A 16,580-nucleotide genomic window follows, 5' to 3' on the forward strand; every position below is an offset into this window, starting at 1 on the left:
GACGTCAAAGCCAATGCTGAACGAACACTTAATATTTCAGTTAGTATTGCAGAAAAAGCATGATGAAATTCAGTCAAGCTGCCCGGATCCTTAAAAGCAGGTAAAAATGAGGTGTGTGATATATGTTGTGCAAGCATCACTCTTGGTGTCAGGTAAAAGAGCGAAGGTGTAAGAGACCCTTGTTGGGCTGTTCTGAAACAGAACATGCACTACATCAGGTCTTGCTCCTGACTTAACGGTCACCAGAGATCCAGGGCACAGCAGCAAAGGAATGAACCTGGCAGAGGTGAGCAATTTTGTTTCGGGTTGCCAGTTTACCTGTTAACGTATTGAGTGGATAAACTCCCAGACAATAGGGTGTTGAGAATCCAATTGCATCGTTTGGGCATCAATTCTCCGTAGGAGAGCATGTCTAACAGTGGCACTTATGTGTATTCTAAAATGTATTAGACAAAGCCCTGACATCCTGCAGCAAACAGGATTTACATTCTGCTCTAAGTTTTCTAAGTCCTGTGAAAAGCTGATGTGGTAGCCGGGATATTATTCTGTGGTTGCTTTATTTGAATGAAAAAATCAGTTCTCTCATGAATATAGTAGGGACATGAAAAATAAACTTAGCTTACAAGACCTCTTGTTATTCCTTCTACCATTCAATCTCTTCTCTTGCCCTTCCATTCTCATTTTTCAGTATCACAAGGATTCTTGATCACAGACTTGAAATTCACTGTGGAGAAGGTAGATTTCTAATGGGGAGGTGGGGTATTTGAGAGCACAGAAAGGCAGAGGAGGGCCCACAGTGATTTTGTAAACTCTGAAGTAACTGTATTGCCATTTTAGGTTGGGCTTTAAAAAGTCACATATGTGTCTTGGCTCAAATCCCAGCACTTTCTCTTGGGACTTCTGCTTCCAAGGTACTTACAGGCAGATTCTTTCAAAAGCAGTGAAGCTGTAAATTTTTGGGGTACAGAGTTATCAGTGTAGTTAGATGACTGGCTGGTTTAAAACTACTTTCACAAATTGGAGCAAGGCAAATAGCAGGATCACAGCCCTGAACTTCAGAAGAGCAGACTTTCCCATGTTCAGGGATCTGCTTCAAAGAATCCCACAAGAGACAGTCTTAGGGGAAAGAAGAATAACCCCATGCCCCAATACAGGCAGCTTTGCAGGAAAGAACCTCGAGATCCTGGTGGACAGCAAGCTGAACATGAGCCAGCAGCGTGCCCTTGCATCAAAGACCAATAGTCTTCTGGGCTACATTAGGTCAGATGGAGAGAGATGATCCTTCCAATCTGCTCAGCACACATGAGACTTCTGTAGTGCTGTGTCCAGTTCTGGGCTCCCCAGATGAGAGACATGGACACACTGGAGTGAGTCCTGCCAGGGATGCCATGATGATGATTACAGAACTGGAGCATCGAGCATACAAGGAAAGGCTGAGTGAGCTGGGGCTGTTCTTCCTGGAGAGGAGAAGGCTCAGGAAGATCTTACCCATGTGTATACATACCTGATGGGAGGGAGCAAGGAATAAGGAGACAGACTTTTCTCAGTGGCATCTAGAGAAAGGACAGGAGGCAATGGGCACAAACCAAGACAGAGGAAATTCCATTTAAACATAAGAAAAACTTTATTTTACTGTGAAGATGGTCAGACACTGGAACAGGTTGCCCAAAAAAGTTGTGGAGTCTCTGTCCTTGGAGGTATTTAACACCTGACTGGACGTGGCCCTGCGTAACCTGCTCTAGGTGATGGTGACCCTGCTCTGAGCAGGGTTTCAGACTAGATGATTCCAGAGGTGCCTTCCACCTCAGCAATTCTGTGGTTTTGTATTAGCATGCAGAAAAAGTAGATTAAAAGAGTAATCAAGAATGGACTGCCGTGGGCTATTTGTGGAGCCTGGGAAGTCACAGGCACACACAGTCCTCACCTCCATCCCAGGAGACACCACGTTAGGAACTTTTCCCATAAAACAGTGTGTAGCTTATAAACTGTACTGTAGTGTTTCAGAGCACAAGAGCTGAGGTCTGATGCTCTCCTAGCTATATAAAACCTGGGGCTTTGTGAGTTACTGGGGCCAGAGGCACGCAAAGGACAGACGATGAACAACTAGTCCTTTGGCAAAATGCAATAGAGAGGCCAGCTGCTTTCACTCGCCCTCGATTTTGGCAGAACATGCTAGAAATGGGTGTTTTGACATATGTGGTTAAGCCGTATAAGGCAGTACACTCATACCGTCACGGAAAGGGAATGAAACTGAACAGAGTCCGTGGCGCTCAGTAGGAATCACACCAGGAGCCTGTGGAAAAGGTCAGTAAAACTCAGCAAAAAGGCTGAGAACAGAGTTTGGATGAAATCTCAGGTCAGCAGGTAAATAACCAACATCAGATGGCATTTACATTGGATATTTATTCTGGAGCTGGTGCAGGAATTACTGTGTCAGTTTCCTGCACTGAATTACACAAGAAGTGGATTGGACAGTCGTTACGGTCTCGTTTGTCCTTAAGCTCATTAGGCACTTGCTGGAAGAGTGCTGGGCAGCGGGAACCCTTCTTCCTTGACTTATGGAAATTTCCAATGGAAAGAAAACGATAATTTTGTGATCAGGCCTCGCAAGCTACCTTAAGCAGTTGGTAGGGTGATTTTAATGCTCTAGTAGAAAGCTGTAGCATGGTTAAATATTCCACTGAAACAGGATAGCTCTGTAAGGCATGCTGGCCCAGCTCCAAGGCTACTAACCCAGCTGTCTCCTTCTAGGTGAAGGATCACCTCCTGGAAGCCCTCAGGAATGCCTGCCGGTGGCAGGGTTTGCTTGCGGAGAACAGGGGCCCCGCAGCAGCGTTTGGCTGGCCCCTGCAGTCTGGGCTCTGCAAAGTTCAGCTGCATGTCGGCTTGTGGATGGCTCCAGGCTTGTTCTCTCTGGGACAAAGAGTGGTTTCTGTCAAAACCTCCTGGTTCCCACTTCCTAAGTGATCTTTGTCAAGTGTGTGGTGCAAGCTGATTTTGAGACTTGGAGCAGGACATGGACATGGGATTTAGTCAAGAAAGAGGAGAAACAATAGTTCAGGAATTGGTATTTTGGAATTAGGTCATTGGGTAAGAGCTCTATAAATGAGAGTTTACAAAACCATGATTCTTCCCCATAGCAACCCATGCTGTGTAAATAAAGCCAGCCCAGAAGCAAGTGTCTGTGCCTTGCAGCCCTTCCCATTGCACATCCTACATTTGCTCGGAGGCAGGATGCCTGGAGGGAGGACTGGTGGCTTGTTTTGTCCACATGAATTTTGAGCCTCTGTTGTGGAGGAGCTCCAGCGTGCTCTTGCCCCCTTAGTACTCTTCAGCCTTGATAAGGTTTTTAAGACAAAGGTATATAGATTTTCTGTGACATACCAACCCGTTAGTCTACCTTGCATGTTTATCTGCCCTGACTAGCAGTCAGTATTTAGCGATGATTCAGAGAAAATCTGTATTACAAATTACACCTTTGCTAAATAAAGGTGATGGTGTTGGGTTGAGGGACATGCGCACAGTTCCCCCATAAAGAGAGATGAAGGCTGGCATTTAGGATTAGAGGCCAAATGAATCTTTGGGCTTAGATTTGGTGTTGTCAGCATTTGGTGGGAAATTTTAGGCATTCTGGAAGAATATCCTGGAATTCCAGTTGCTTTTTGCTGCCATTTTAATCAACATTTGATCATCTGTAAACCGAAACCAGCAGCTGTAGTTTTGAAGTTTGAATCAGAATCATGGAAGTAAACTTGTACACAGGGACTGCATCCAAGTTCCTGAAATTCTTGGAGTAGTTTTAGAGCCTCATCCAAAACCCGTTAACATTAATAGAAGGACTTCATCTGACTCAAAATTCAATCATCAAATTGTTTCTCATCTGATGCACCTAGAAAGCAATACCAAAGCATTACCTCAGCCACTGCACTGTCAGTTCCTCTTTGTTATTTAGATGACATGCTATATTTCTCTGGGTTTTATATTCATCAGCATGCCTGCTTTTGTTTTCTCCTCATCATAGCTAAGTGTTGGGTTGTCCCACATTTAAGGGTGTCTCTGTCTTCAGGACTTTGTTTGGCATCAGGTTAGGATGTCCCATGCAGAGACCTGGGAAGACCAGTCATTCTGTTACCCTCAATGACATGGGCAACTGAAAATAATTTAAGCAAATCACAAGACATCTCTGGAGTGGCCTTCAAGAGCATCAGTTTAGCTTTCATCCTTGCCTTGAGGTCGGGTCAGCCCTACCTGCACCATTTCTGGCAGATGTTTGTCCAGCCTGTTCTTTATCTTAATTCCGTTCTTCCTTCACTCTCATCCTTAGACTGCTTCTGTTCACTACTGAAATTGATAGCATAGGCTAATAATTTTGTCGAAATGCTCACAGAGACCATGGAAACAATACATCTGAGCTGGAGTGGATTACTGACTTTGAGGTGAATTCAGGAGAACAAAATGGCTACAGCAGCTTTGAGCAAAATGGCGAATATAAATGGCAAGGAGAGAAATACATAAGATGTGGGATTTTTTTCATGGAAGCAGCAGATGACATCTTCTACAGCACAAAGTTCCACAGACTTGACTGAAAATCAGGCTGCAGTCAGATATTTCGGGGATGTTGCATCTACATTGAAGTGGCAAGCTGTTCAGTCTTTAGGAAAATCCCTAAGATAAAAGAAATAATGCGTTAGCTATGTTTGGTAAAGCAATAACAAATGCTGACTTGAAGGTCTGTTGCACAGTTGATGTTCAGCTTCGCATGCTAGAGAGCTCCTGTATTAAAAAAAAAACTCTTGGAAAGCCCTTTGAGCAGCCTGTGTGCTGCAGTGTTTGGATCAGTTGTGAAAAATGCACTTACCAAAGCTTTCTGAAAGCTGAATGGATGACCCTGTTGAACCTTTTTGGGCCCAGTCTTGTTGCAAAAAGAAAAACAGATGGCAAAGACTGCTGAGCATAGAATTTCCATTTTCTTTCTTCATTTATTTTTGCAGGTACCTCCCTGTGCTCAGGGGAGGGGAGCTGCACGCATGCGTTGCTTCTTAGTCACTGCATTTATTCAGATACCGTGGACGTCAAAGCAACAGGTCGGTTCATGGGTGAAAGCATTTAGAAACGTGCTGCTTTTTGCAATAAGTCCTTACTGCTGTTAGCAATGATGCTGCACATACAAATAAAAGTGAGCAGGAAGCCTCCCAGCTCTGTCTCCAAGTGCAGTGCATATGATTTGTTGCACTGAGCTGGTGATATATGGAGGCAAACCTTAGCTTTAATTAACTTGTTACGGCAGTAGAACAAACCTTTATTACCTCCCGGCTTCACTGGTGTATCCAGCCGAAGGGGAGAGTGCCAGGAATACCACTTTCAGTGATCATAACCAGGTGGAACATCTGCTTTTCATGCTAGTCACCTTGAGGGCCAGATAGGAATTTTTTAAGTTGTTATTATTATTTTTATTTTTAAAAAAAGGCAGACTATGCAGAGCTGCAGAGTGTGAGTCAGCAGTGGAGGATGTGGTCACTGGGAGTGAACTAGTAGAAACCCATGTAGATGCTCCAGGATTAAAGGTATTTTTGTTCCAGAAATAATGTCAGATGTTACCATTTACCGAAAAGAAGACAGGGAGGGAAAAAAAGAAAAGCATGAAACTGGAGCCCACAACATAGCAAATTATTTTGATCTTAAAACCAGGAATAAAAATAAAAACTTAGACTTGTATCAAAACACCTGATTCTGTGCTCTTCTGTCAACCTGCCAATTTTTTCCAAGTACTGCAAGTATTGTAGTTCAAGCAAGCCAAATACCTTGATGTCCCATCAGTAAATGGTTTGATGCAAATCCCATGTTTTAAAAACAATGACCGGTGAAAGCCTGACTTGGTAAGCGCGATACCGTGACGTGAACTACTCCAGTACCCTTAATCTTGGTACGACTGGAAGCAGCTCTTCGTGACACCGGCTGTGGCTGTTTTGAGAAATCTGTTGCTGTGCATGAGGAATGTAAGAAGTGAGAGACTGTTTGCTTTTGATGGCAGTATCTTATGAGGAGGCAGGTGCAGTGGCAGCCTGTGTGCAGCACAGTGTCTCAGGGACAAGCACACCGTAATTGCAGGGTAACTGCCACGCATTCTGTAAATTAAAAGAGTTGAACTTGCCAGCAGTTAATGATTTTAACTGCACAGCTATTATGGCTGTAATGTTGAAAATATAGTTTATGATTTAAAAGCCTCTGCATGTGTTTTGTGTGGTTTAGATGGCCCATGGATTTCTGCGAAAGAGAAACAGAATAGAAAGCATTTCTCTCCCCCTTTGCTGTGCAAGTTAGCAGTGCCAAAATCATGGTCTTTACCTTCTTTTGCTAGAGGCAGTAGATGCTCTTCTCAGGCTTCATTTGAGTCAATGTTGCCTCCTTCCCCTGAAAAACAACGGGCTCTGTCCTTTTCCCTTCCTCAATCTATCCTTCGCAGCTCCTTAGCGCAACTTTGCAGAGGCAGAAGAGAGGAAGGTGAGGAAGGATTAAGTTGCATGGTCGGAGAGGTGAGGATGGGCAGGAGAGGACACGTCTCCATTGCTCAGGGCCCCTGTTGGCTGCAGTTGCCCCCGGCAGGGAATTACAGCCGTGCAGCCAAAGCTGTGCCTCTGTGGCTGGGCACCTCAGCCGCTGCAGGTCGTATCTGCCCTTCCACATTGGCATCGGCTCCCAAACCTCCTCTGCCTGCAGCTTGGCGAGTGCAGATGAACAATCAGCTTACTCTAACGTACACTGGGTTGAAATGGAGGCATTTCTGGAGCTGATTTATGAACTCAGCCCTGTAATTTTGAAGAATAGTGCAACGGGCAGCAGCATCACGGGCTTTCTCACTCGAATCCAGCATTGCATCCCCACACATGTGTCCTCACTGAGCTCTCAGAAGTTAGGCAATATTTGCCAGATAATCTAGTGGCGTATGTGGATTTCACGACTTAACTAGGACAATGAAAAATTTTAGTGTCAGAAGCAAGATTTCAATTTTGTCTTCCACAAAACAGATGAGTGCCCCAGCCATTGCTTATCAGTTCCTCCCTTCCTGTATGAAATACGTTTCCTATACCTCGAGGGCAACATCAACAAGATATTATTTAGTTGGTGAGTCTGGCGGTGAGACTGCATGAGTGCCCTGGGTTGTTACAACTGCTCACTTTTCCTCCCTTGTTCCGGAGTGCAGTGCTGTTGCCTTTTCCTCACTCATACTTCATGTACTTACAGCGTTCTGCAGCTTATTGTCAAAGTTTGCAAACTAACAGACAGCAAAGCCATGCAGCTTCACAAAGCAGCGCATCAGAGTTGTAACTGGAGGAAGAATGGAGTAATTTATGGTGCACACACAGCTTCTAACTTGTGATTTATCCCTGGAGGAGGCCAGCAGTCGTATTTGCAGGGTTCTGCGCTAAACCAGAAATGGGAAGGTTTGCAGGGCTGCCTCTGTAACAACGGGTTTCATAACTTCTTGAAGTCTTTTAAACTCCAGGAGTGTTGTTCTGATCTTGATCTGGGGGCAAGGAGTCCACTCTTTTCTGCCTATGGCTTTTATTGACTTACATAAGTAACCAGAGAGACTCTCTTGGCCTGGCTCTATCTTTGAATGATTTTTTGGTAGTTTCTCTGGCCACCTGTCTGGGAATTATGACTTGACCTAACCTTCATGCACCCCTATGGCCGGGAGCCATGGGCTGTTCCTTTTCACTTTATCCTTCCCCCACATCTCTGCTTTTAGGAGGTCAGTTTACACCTCATCTTTTTGCTTTGTACGCTTGATGTTGTGGGGCTGCACACGTATGTGGTAGACCAGGAGGTGGGTGTTGCTTCCCCTACAATGTGGCAGTAGCAGTAGGGGTTTGCCTGGTCAGGGTGTGTGAAAGACATGTCAGACTCTCAAAATACCCTCTTCCCCAGAGTGTGATGCAGTGATGCCTTGGCCAGGTGACAAGGAGATGGCTGCTACCAGGCTGCAGCCATGAAACCATGCTGCCTGGGGTGCACAGCATGGCAGCTTGTCCCCATAGTCTCACTGGCCAGAAATATCTGGTTTCCAGACCACAACGTCACTGCCTGTGGCACCCAGCATCACGCAGCAGGCTGAAGGCACTGCCTGTGTAAGTGGGGTCTAATCTAAATGAGAGTAACTGGGGCAGGAGGTAGAGATGAGGTTCATGTTCAGGGCAGGAGGCTCGATGCATATGTGTGTGAGAGACTGCGTGGCTCCCTGAACTGAGCTCCTATGTCATGTTCAGTTTCAAGCAACCTTCCCCAACATCTTCTGGACTAGTATGTTTGCAAGGTATCTAACAGTCATATTTGTGGGTATTGGGTACTGCCCCTGCATGCCTGTTCATCCAGGAATAATTCTGGAAAAGACCTCAAATTCCATTAAATTCCCTTGGGATGAGAGCAGGTTGAAAAAATTTGACCGGGATAAGAGGAGAAATAAGACTGTCCAAGTGAGGGTTAAAACATCATGCCGTGCTGAGAGGTCTGTGGACAATGTAGATAATGAAGAACAAAACTCTACCTTGTACCTGCCAGATTTTTCTTGCCCTGTCCCTACAACAAAAGAGGAGGAGGACGGTCTTGGATCAGGAGGAGGATGGTCTTGGATCAGAAGGAAAATGCTTTTCATGCAAACCGGCCTGTGGACCTGCTGTTTCCTGAGGCTGCCGAGTGAAATCATTTAGCAGGGCTACAAAAGGGCTGGATAGCATCTGGGCATTAAGAGCATTTGGAGCTATGTAAGCAGCAGTAACAGCAGCAGAGTCATCAAATCTCATCCTTCAGAGGGGAAGCTGATCACCTGAACGGGTCTGGGATTTCCCCTGCGCACAATTGCCAGGTACCTTCACAGACTGATTGAAACGTCGGGTGCCGGCTGGGGCCAGGGGCATGGCAGTGGCTTGATGGATCTCATCTCGGAACAGACAGAGCTGCTCCGGTCACGCTCCTGCCCCGAGGCCTGATAGCTCCCTGGGTACTGCTGTCTGTTATCTCTGGCTGTGACTTTCTGCTTTTGTAAATTTTGGGGAGGGTTTTTTTTTTTTTTCCTCTTGAACCGGGCTTCAAATGCATTGCTCTGGCAGAGTCATAACTGCTGGATGAGAACTGCCCATCTCCACTTGCTGTTCCTGCAGCTTCCTTTGCTGACTTTTAACCTGAGAGCAGAAAAAGGCATAATTGAGAAGAGGCAGACATGGCCCTGGGCCCTGACTAGACCCAAGGCAAGAAACATCTTCATTTTATTTCCTGTTGTTACAGCTTTTCTGCCCTTTAACGCTGGGTCTGCTGGGGCAACTGGCCCCAGACCATCTGCCTCTTGCAGGGGTTTCTGCTGTAGGACACAGCGTCTGCCTCTGCCTCCTCCTCAGCCTCTTTTCCTTTTCTTTGTGTCCTCCTGCCTCCATTTCCAGAAGTGAGCTCAAGTTGCGAGGGCTTCCTGTCTGAAATCCAGAGAGGCACCTGAGGCTCAGCCCCAGGGGGCATTTGGGTCCTCAGCAGGCGGCTGCCAGCATGCTTGACGGGAACAGGGAGAAAAAGGACCATTTTTCTCCAAAGAAGAACTTCCCACACATTCCTGGGTGGTGACTGATCCCTGCGAGGCTTGAACTTTGGACCACTGGTGTGCAAAGATAGAAAGAAAGGTGGATCTCTGCATGTAGAAGAGAGGTCAGCCAAGTGTCTGGTGTTAGACAGGGAAAATGCCCTGGAGGTTGGAATGAGGATAAAAACCACAGTTTGGGTGGGCTCTCCACACAACCCCTGTCATTGCCATGAATCTGGCTGCTCTTCTGCCCCTCCACAGTGCCTTTGAGAACATCTCCTTGCTCCTCAGGTCCCTCTTGGCACAAAATCGTACAAACCTCCCTGTCCATGATGCTCTGGCGCCAGCTCCACCATTGCAGGCAGGGCTGATGTTGCACCGTGTGTGGTGTAGCCGTGGGCCACTGGAAGCATGAATGCTGCTCAACCCTGGCTGCTGGGGTCTTCTGTGGTGCTTGTATGGCTACCAGCCAGTTCAGCTGGGCAAGCCAGTTCGGCAGAAAGCCATGTGCCTTTCTTTCTCTGGGCTGGATTTTGGGTGAATCACTTCCCTGAACTGTCTGTGCAGCTGTGGGGAGGCTGGTCCTGATGCCAAGGAGGGGGAGTATGTGGCAGTAGGGCTGGCTGCTGCTTCTGGCAAGCTGTACCTGTGTCAGGGTTGCCTACCTTGGAGGTGTTTGGGGTGAAAAAATAAACTTGGAAAACAACCGTTGTGTTTCAGGAAGCTGTGGGAGGTAAATGCCCAGAAGAGAGAAAGGCCAGGAGTTGGCTGGTATGTCTGTCTGAAAGGCTAATGGCAACAAAGCCTGGCCCAACATCTTCAGCTATTGACCTGGCTGTGAGACAGGCTCTTCCCAAGCCTTTGATTTCTGCCTTTACAGTTTTTTTGCCTTTTCCCATCCTAACCAGAACTGGATTTGTAGAGGGGCTGGAGCAAAGCCATCAAAGCTAATAGTTCTGGCATTCCCTCTTAGTAATACCGAAGTGTTTGCTGAGGTATTTTAGTTCCTACCTACTGCTTTTTTCCAGGCGTATTCTTGTTGACTTTAAATAGCCGTCAAGAAAGTGCTCCAGCAGCTGGGCTGCTATGCAGGGCTGCTGGAGACCTCAAGGACAGGCCAAACCTGGCGGGGACCACCTCACCCTGGTGCTCTTGAGACAGAGCAGTGGATGTAGCTGCAGGGCTCTGCCCTCCAGCTATGATGCAGGAGAGGATACTTGGTGCAAGGTGATGGATGTCTTGAATCCTGAGGCATGTGCCAGGGAGACAACCTTCACTGTCCCCTCAGTCAGCAGTTGGCCTCAGCAGGTCTTCTGGCCACAGGAAGCTGGAGCTGTGTCTCGTTTCTATAGCTCCTTCCCTCCTCCTAGCGAGGAACACATGGGCAAAGCCATGTTCTTCTCCAAGGGTGCCCCATGGAAGATCTCCAGGGAAAAGCCAGTCTTTTGGAGAAGAACTGGAGCACCAAGAACTTTCTCTGAGGGGAGTGTTTATCCTATTATTTTCTGAAAATCGTTCCTACCACGTTGGGGAATTAGCCTGCCAAAGTACAAATGAGCCAGCAAGGAAATCACTACCTCCAGATTAATTCCTAGCTGTTTTGTCTCTTCTGTGTTTGGCTGATGTAAGTGTTAGGTAAATATTTGTACAACACAGAGAATTGCCCCCCTTTCTTCTCTTTTCCAAGGGTCAGAGAAATGTCAGCTGTTGGCACTTGTGTGCAGCCGGGCTTCTGTGTTTGCTGCGAGGCAGACTCCGTGCCAGCCGTGCGCAGGAACCGAAGCACAGGCGAGCCTGGGAGTTGCCACGGTGGAGCGGCTGGAGCGGCCAGCTGTGGTGGCCAGCATCCTCTTCCCAGGAGAGGCTGGTTCCTGGTGCTTCATCATGAGCTTGTTTCACAGGGCAGTGAAGTCCTGAGTTTAACAACAAACCCCAATAATCTCTCCCCCTTCGCACAAAAGAAAAAAAACGCGTCTCTTGGTGTCCTCCCTCAGTGGGAGTGAACTGTTTTATTCCCAGTTTTTTATCTTATTCCTGTTTTTTTTATTTTACTTTTGTTTTACTTGGTTCCTTTCTAATGTAGCCAGTCCCGCTGTTCTGGCTCTTTCCTCTGAAAAAAAGTGTCCTCCCCTTTCCCACAGTCAAATGAGCCCTCAAAAGTAGCGAGCGCTGAATTTCATGTGAACTACAAAGTCTGTTCCACCCCATTGCAAGTGGGACCATGTGTCTGTCCAGCTGCAGGACACCCAGAGACAGTCATTCCTGCCTCGTTTTTCTGGACAAGGTGGAAGCTTACCATTTATACATTATTTTATGTGAAGACACATGAATTTCTCCTTCTTTCCTGTGACAGTCAATCCCTGAAGCAAAGCATGAGATGTGCTTAGCTGCATTAATCAGTGGATTACTCACCTGGAGTGTCTGACTGAGAAGTCTTCTGCAGAAGATAAATACTGATGTCGATATTTTTACTCATAGATTTAAACCCATAACTTCAGATCAGAATCTGGGGGTGGGAAGACCTAGATCAGAAATTTGTGGCTGAACAACATGTGACAGGGCCTGAACAAAACCCACACATCTAAGCCAATGCTCATGTCAGGGAAGCAGGACACCATAATTGCTTCTGAGCCTTGTCTCTCAGTTGCATCTCTGACTACTTACTTTTCACATTTTCCACATTTCTTGCACTTTCTTTTCATTAATTGTCTCCTTTTTTCCCCACATCATAGGAGGCAGCTTCAACATCTTTGCTTTCTGCTCACCTCTGCCAGACCCTGCAGCACCCAGATTCAGAAGCAAGTAGGGACAGGGTTTTGCAACCCTGTTTGTAGGTGCAATAACAGGCCCAGAGCTTAGCACAGCCTGGTGGGGGGGAATCTGTCAAAAGGTTGTTTGTGAACTGTAGTTCCTAGAGTTGTTTTGGATTTGTCCTGGCCTCTGCATAGCTCAGAGATGTTTTGGAGCTGATGTAAATGACGTGGTTTGCAAATGCTCCCTCCAAAGCAAACTGATGGAGCATGCTCCTACTTAAGCCACAGTGCATCTCCCGTGCTGCTGGGTTGGGTGAGCGGGGTGAAGAAGGGCATGTTGGCTCTGAAAGGGTAGAGGTTTCCTCAGCAGTGAGCTGTGCTGTCCCCACAGAGCACGTCCCTGCCACTTCTGGCTGCAGGAGCAGCTCAGAGGGCTCAGACCATTCACCTCCATGCTCAGGGAAACATCCTGCCAGCTTCAAGTCTTTATATACCAAGGCAGCCAACTTCTTTGGGCCTCCTAGAGCTTTGGGGATGATTGCAATTTTTAAGGAAAATTGGCTGAGAGCCTGGCTCCCCTCCCTGGTATGTGGATATTGAGCTGGTTTGCCACCAGCCTGGGAGAAGCAGGCGCTGGCAGAGGTTTTGGCGCTTGTGCTCTTCACAATTAAGCTATCGTGGGGTGTGGGCACACCGCTGAGCTGCTGGCAGGTTGGTTGGGTTGCTGACTCAATGCCAAAATTTTTAGCAGATCTGAAAACCACATAGCGTGAGCCACTGTAACGCTGCTGGCAGACATGAGCTCTGCTCACCAACACTGTCTCGTTAGTGATATGGATATGTTAGGGAGAGCTACAAGTTTATACTGCATCTGCTCCTCTTTGTCCCTCCTAAGCCCAGGAGGCCAACAGAGTGGTAGAAGGAAACTAAAAATATATCCTGGCTCCTGGATTGAGCAGACTGGTAGGGGAGAGGGGGTCAAATGAAGTTGCTTTTGAACCTGGAAGCTGACTTCGCTTAAATAGTGATATCCTTAACCACATCACTGCTAATATTTTAGGCACTATAGCTGAATGTCCCATCAGGTGCGTTCTTTGCAGTCATTTCCTTTAAGAAAAGAAGATTGAAAGCTTTTATTGTGCAAATAGGTGCATATTCAGAGTAATATTCTTTTGATGTTTAAACTTATTAGGAATCTGGTTATTTTATGTTTTTTTCCTTGGGATTGTTAGTTAAAAAAATAATTGGTCATCTTTAGTTTGACGAATGGGGCTATCTGAGGGATCTACAAAGAGGTTCCCAGTCCTGTGGGATTAATGAAACCTCTTACATGTATTTTAGAACTATGATGAATCTTTAATATAACAAATTAATAAGAAGGAGGGAAGATCTTTTAAGGAAGACAAGGAAGGCAATTTCTCTTTCTCTCTGTCAGTCTGCCAACTGAAAGTAATGTAAACAACTCCTGGTATCTGCTGGACTGTTCCAGAGTGTTAGAGGTCTCTCAGCCTCGCAAAGGACCAGTTTATTCTGGTAACCGCTGTGGCTTCTTTTTTTAGCCTGTGCTCTGACATCTCTTTCTGTTTTCTTCTGTGCAGGATACGAAAGCTGGAGGGAGCTGGCTAAGGCTCTGGCGGACACAAATGTCGCAGGTGGGGACCCAAGCCTTCAGTTTTACTATCAGCAGAAGCTGGGACGCAAGGTGAGGAGGCTTAGGATGTCTTCTGAAGGTTTGGAAAGGCAGACCTTCCTTTCTGATGCTGGCCCCAAGAGACAGCTCTCTCTTCATGCAGGAAAAAGATCATGCCACAGGGTAAATCTGAGCTGACTCACAGCAGTGTGAATGTACAATGACTCCACTGTAGTCAATTAAGTTATTTTAGATGTACTAAGTCACAGTGGTGGGCTGAAGCTGTCTGGGTACGCGGCACAGGAAGGTAGCACTAAGCAAGATGGAAGCAGAAATGAAAAGGCAGGAGAGAGAGTTTGTAGCTCCCTAGGGAAGCACATCTTGGTGCTGTTACCTGAAGAAACCATTGGAAGAACTATGGCTTAGACCTCTGGAAACAAGGATGGGGGAAAAAAAAAAGGGATAATGACCTAAGTTTTAGCTCTGTGCTAGCACACAGTTGTAAAGTGCCAGTATTGTTTCCCCTCGGTAGCTCACCATGGAAATTTGCTGTCAAAAAAGCCAGAGAGCGTTTTCACCCTACTATGGCCATGATAGCTGCCCTGTCCTTTGGAAAGGGAGCTTGGCAATTTGGTTTTTCCTCACATGTTCTTCAGCTGCCTTGTGTAGGTGCCAGTGCTGGGTAATTTATTAGGCTATTCTGACTTTCCTCTACTTATATTTCAGAACGAAGAGCAGCAAAGAGGTAGGAGGAATAAATCAAGTTATGCAGCTGTGGACAACCCTGTCCCCTGGATGCCAGAGGTGGGTGCCTTTCTCCATCATTTTGCATGAGGGAGTTGTAGCTAGAGACCTGTGCAGGGAGACCGAAAGGCAGGGACCTCTGCCTGGGAATTCATTTGCTTCACTAGAAGTCAGTTCCCTATCACCCTCTCCTGGCTTAATGACACTTACAGACCAGAGTAATCATCTGGAAAGACAGGAGTGTCCAGATTCCTGATAATTTGTCGTCTCCCCCAGCCATCAAGGCACCAAGCACCCACCCACAAATCCCTGAGAGCAGGCAGCCCGCTACCTCCCAGAAAGGTGAAGTTTATTCAGGGCTGGGAGTATGTTGGGCCAAGCATTCAACAAGCAAATACACGACTGTGGCACACAGAAGTGTCAGGCTCTGCTCTTGCTCTGGCATTTGCTTCCAACTCCTGTGCGTTGTACGTAGAGATTTCTCCACTTCAGTGGCACTTCTGATGAACAGAGACCTTCTCTGGTCACCCTTGAAGACTGGGGTAAACATTGTCTTTGTTTCCTTCATGCCTCATTTATTCTTTCCGTTTATTCTTTCCTCCCCTGTCCCCTTATCTTGCCATTCCTCTTCAGATAAGGGAGCAATGCAGCCTGCTGATAATGAGAGGGACACCAGCCAGGGGGCATTTGGCTAATGGAGTCAGCTCACTAAATTCCTCAAGGTGATTAGAGACCTGCACAAATTAGAAGGGCGTCTGTGGCTCCCCTGGGGAGGGAGCAGGCTGCTGTCCCTGTGCTCAGGGCGCGAGACGATCATCGGCCGGCCGAGGGAAATCGCCTCCCTCCAGCCATCACACTGAGCAGTCTAGATCCCCGCAGCATGAGCTAAAGCTTTCCTGGAAGCAGCCAGCACCAGTCACTCTCCAGTGCCCAGAACCTGACCAGACCATTGGCCTGTTCTGCTCCATTGTCAGAATGCCAGTCCCAGTCCCAGCTGGAGCCTGGGGGCTTCCTTCAGCTGCAGGGCCTTGCAGGCAGCGTGCGGGCAGGACTGCCTCCCAGATGAGCAGCTTCTGGCGAAGAGCCAGAGGGACATCAGGGCCAGGACTACTGCTGCACACAGGGACAGCATGGAGAATTTACTGCTCCCCGCTCGCATGGCACCGGGGCGATGCAGGCTCTGCGTGGCATCCCACAGCTTCTCTGAGGCTTCGCCCGATGTCTCTGATCCCCTCCCTGGTGATTTCTGAAAAGCGTGTTAGTCTTTAAAACCTGCTGGCTGTGGTGTGCAATGTGCCTCTACTGGGTTAGAAATGCAGCTGGTGGGGCATGCGCTGTGGCTTGGGCAAAGGTACGTGTTTAGCACAGGGCTGATCTGCAAAGCCCTCTGCTTTGCTGGTGGGGCGATTTCACACCCTTGCGTGCCGCGGCGCCGCGCAGGGCACCACCAGCCTGCAAACCTGCTGGCCCGCTGTGGTGCTGCCAAGTGGGGACAAGCAGAGAGGTGTACCGGCCAAGGGGAGGGGGTAGGACTTGAGGTGTGCTGGGCGGGATGGCCCCATGCCTGGGAAGGTGCTGCATGCCTCCTGCCTTGTCCTGCACTGCTCCCTGTTGGGGAGGAGAGCTCTGCCAGGTAGGAGGGCTCTTGCCTCAAACCGGCTGCGTTGGGAGTTTGTGGCTGCCTGAGTCCCTGGCCATGCCCTGCGTGGGGTGGTGTGCAGCAGATGTACCACAAGAAGACTTTGAGTCCCTGGGCATACAGATAGCAGGCTGGGGAGCTGGTTTGGGTGGCCTTGCCCCACTCACACGCCCTGCCATTTTCCCCTATCAGCCATGCTCTCTAATTCTGCTCCTGTGAAGCACCCACCCCCTTCACCAGTTTTCTCTT

The 16,580-nt window shown here is 47.6% G+C and overlaps 1 protein-coding gene across 1 annotated transcript in view; it reads left to right on the forward strand.

The window, feature by feature from the left end:
• The window catches only part of B4GALNT3 (beta-1,4-N-acetyl-galactosaminyltransferase 3), a gene marked incomplete at its 5' end in the record, with an annotated part of 45,970 nt that overhangs the window by 8,175 nt on the left and 21,215 nt on the right, over positions 1-16,580 (forward strand). The window contains 2 exons of the mRNA XM_082015545.1: positions 13,917-14,020; positions 14,675-14,752. Of these exons, the coding sequence (XP_081871671.1) occupies positions 13,917-14,020; positions 14,675-14,752 (182 nt within the window). The remainder of the gene's footprint in view (positions 1-13,916; positions 14,021-14,674; positions 14,753-16,580) is intronic.

This window comes from Phaethon aethereus (assembly GCF_964289735.1).
Source record: "Phaethon aethereus genome assembly, chromosome: 1".
Taxonomy (NCBI): domain Eukaryota; kingdom Metazoa; phylum Chordata; class Aves; order Phaethontiformes; family Phaethontidae; genus Phaethon; species Phaethon aethereus.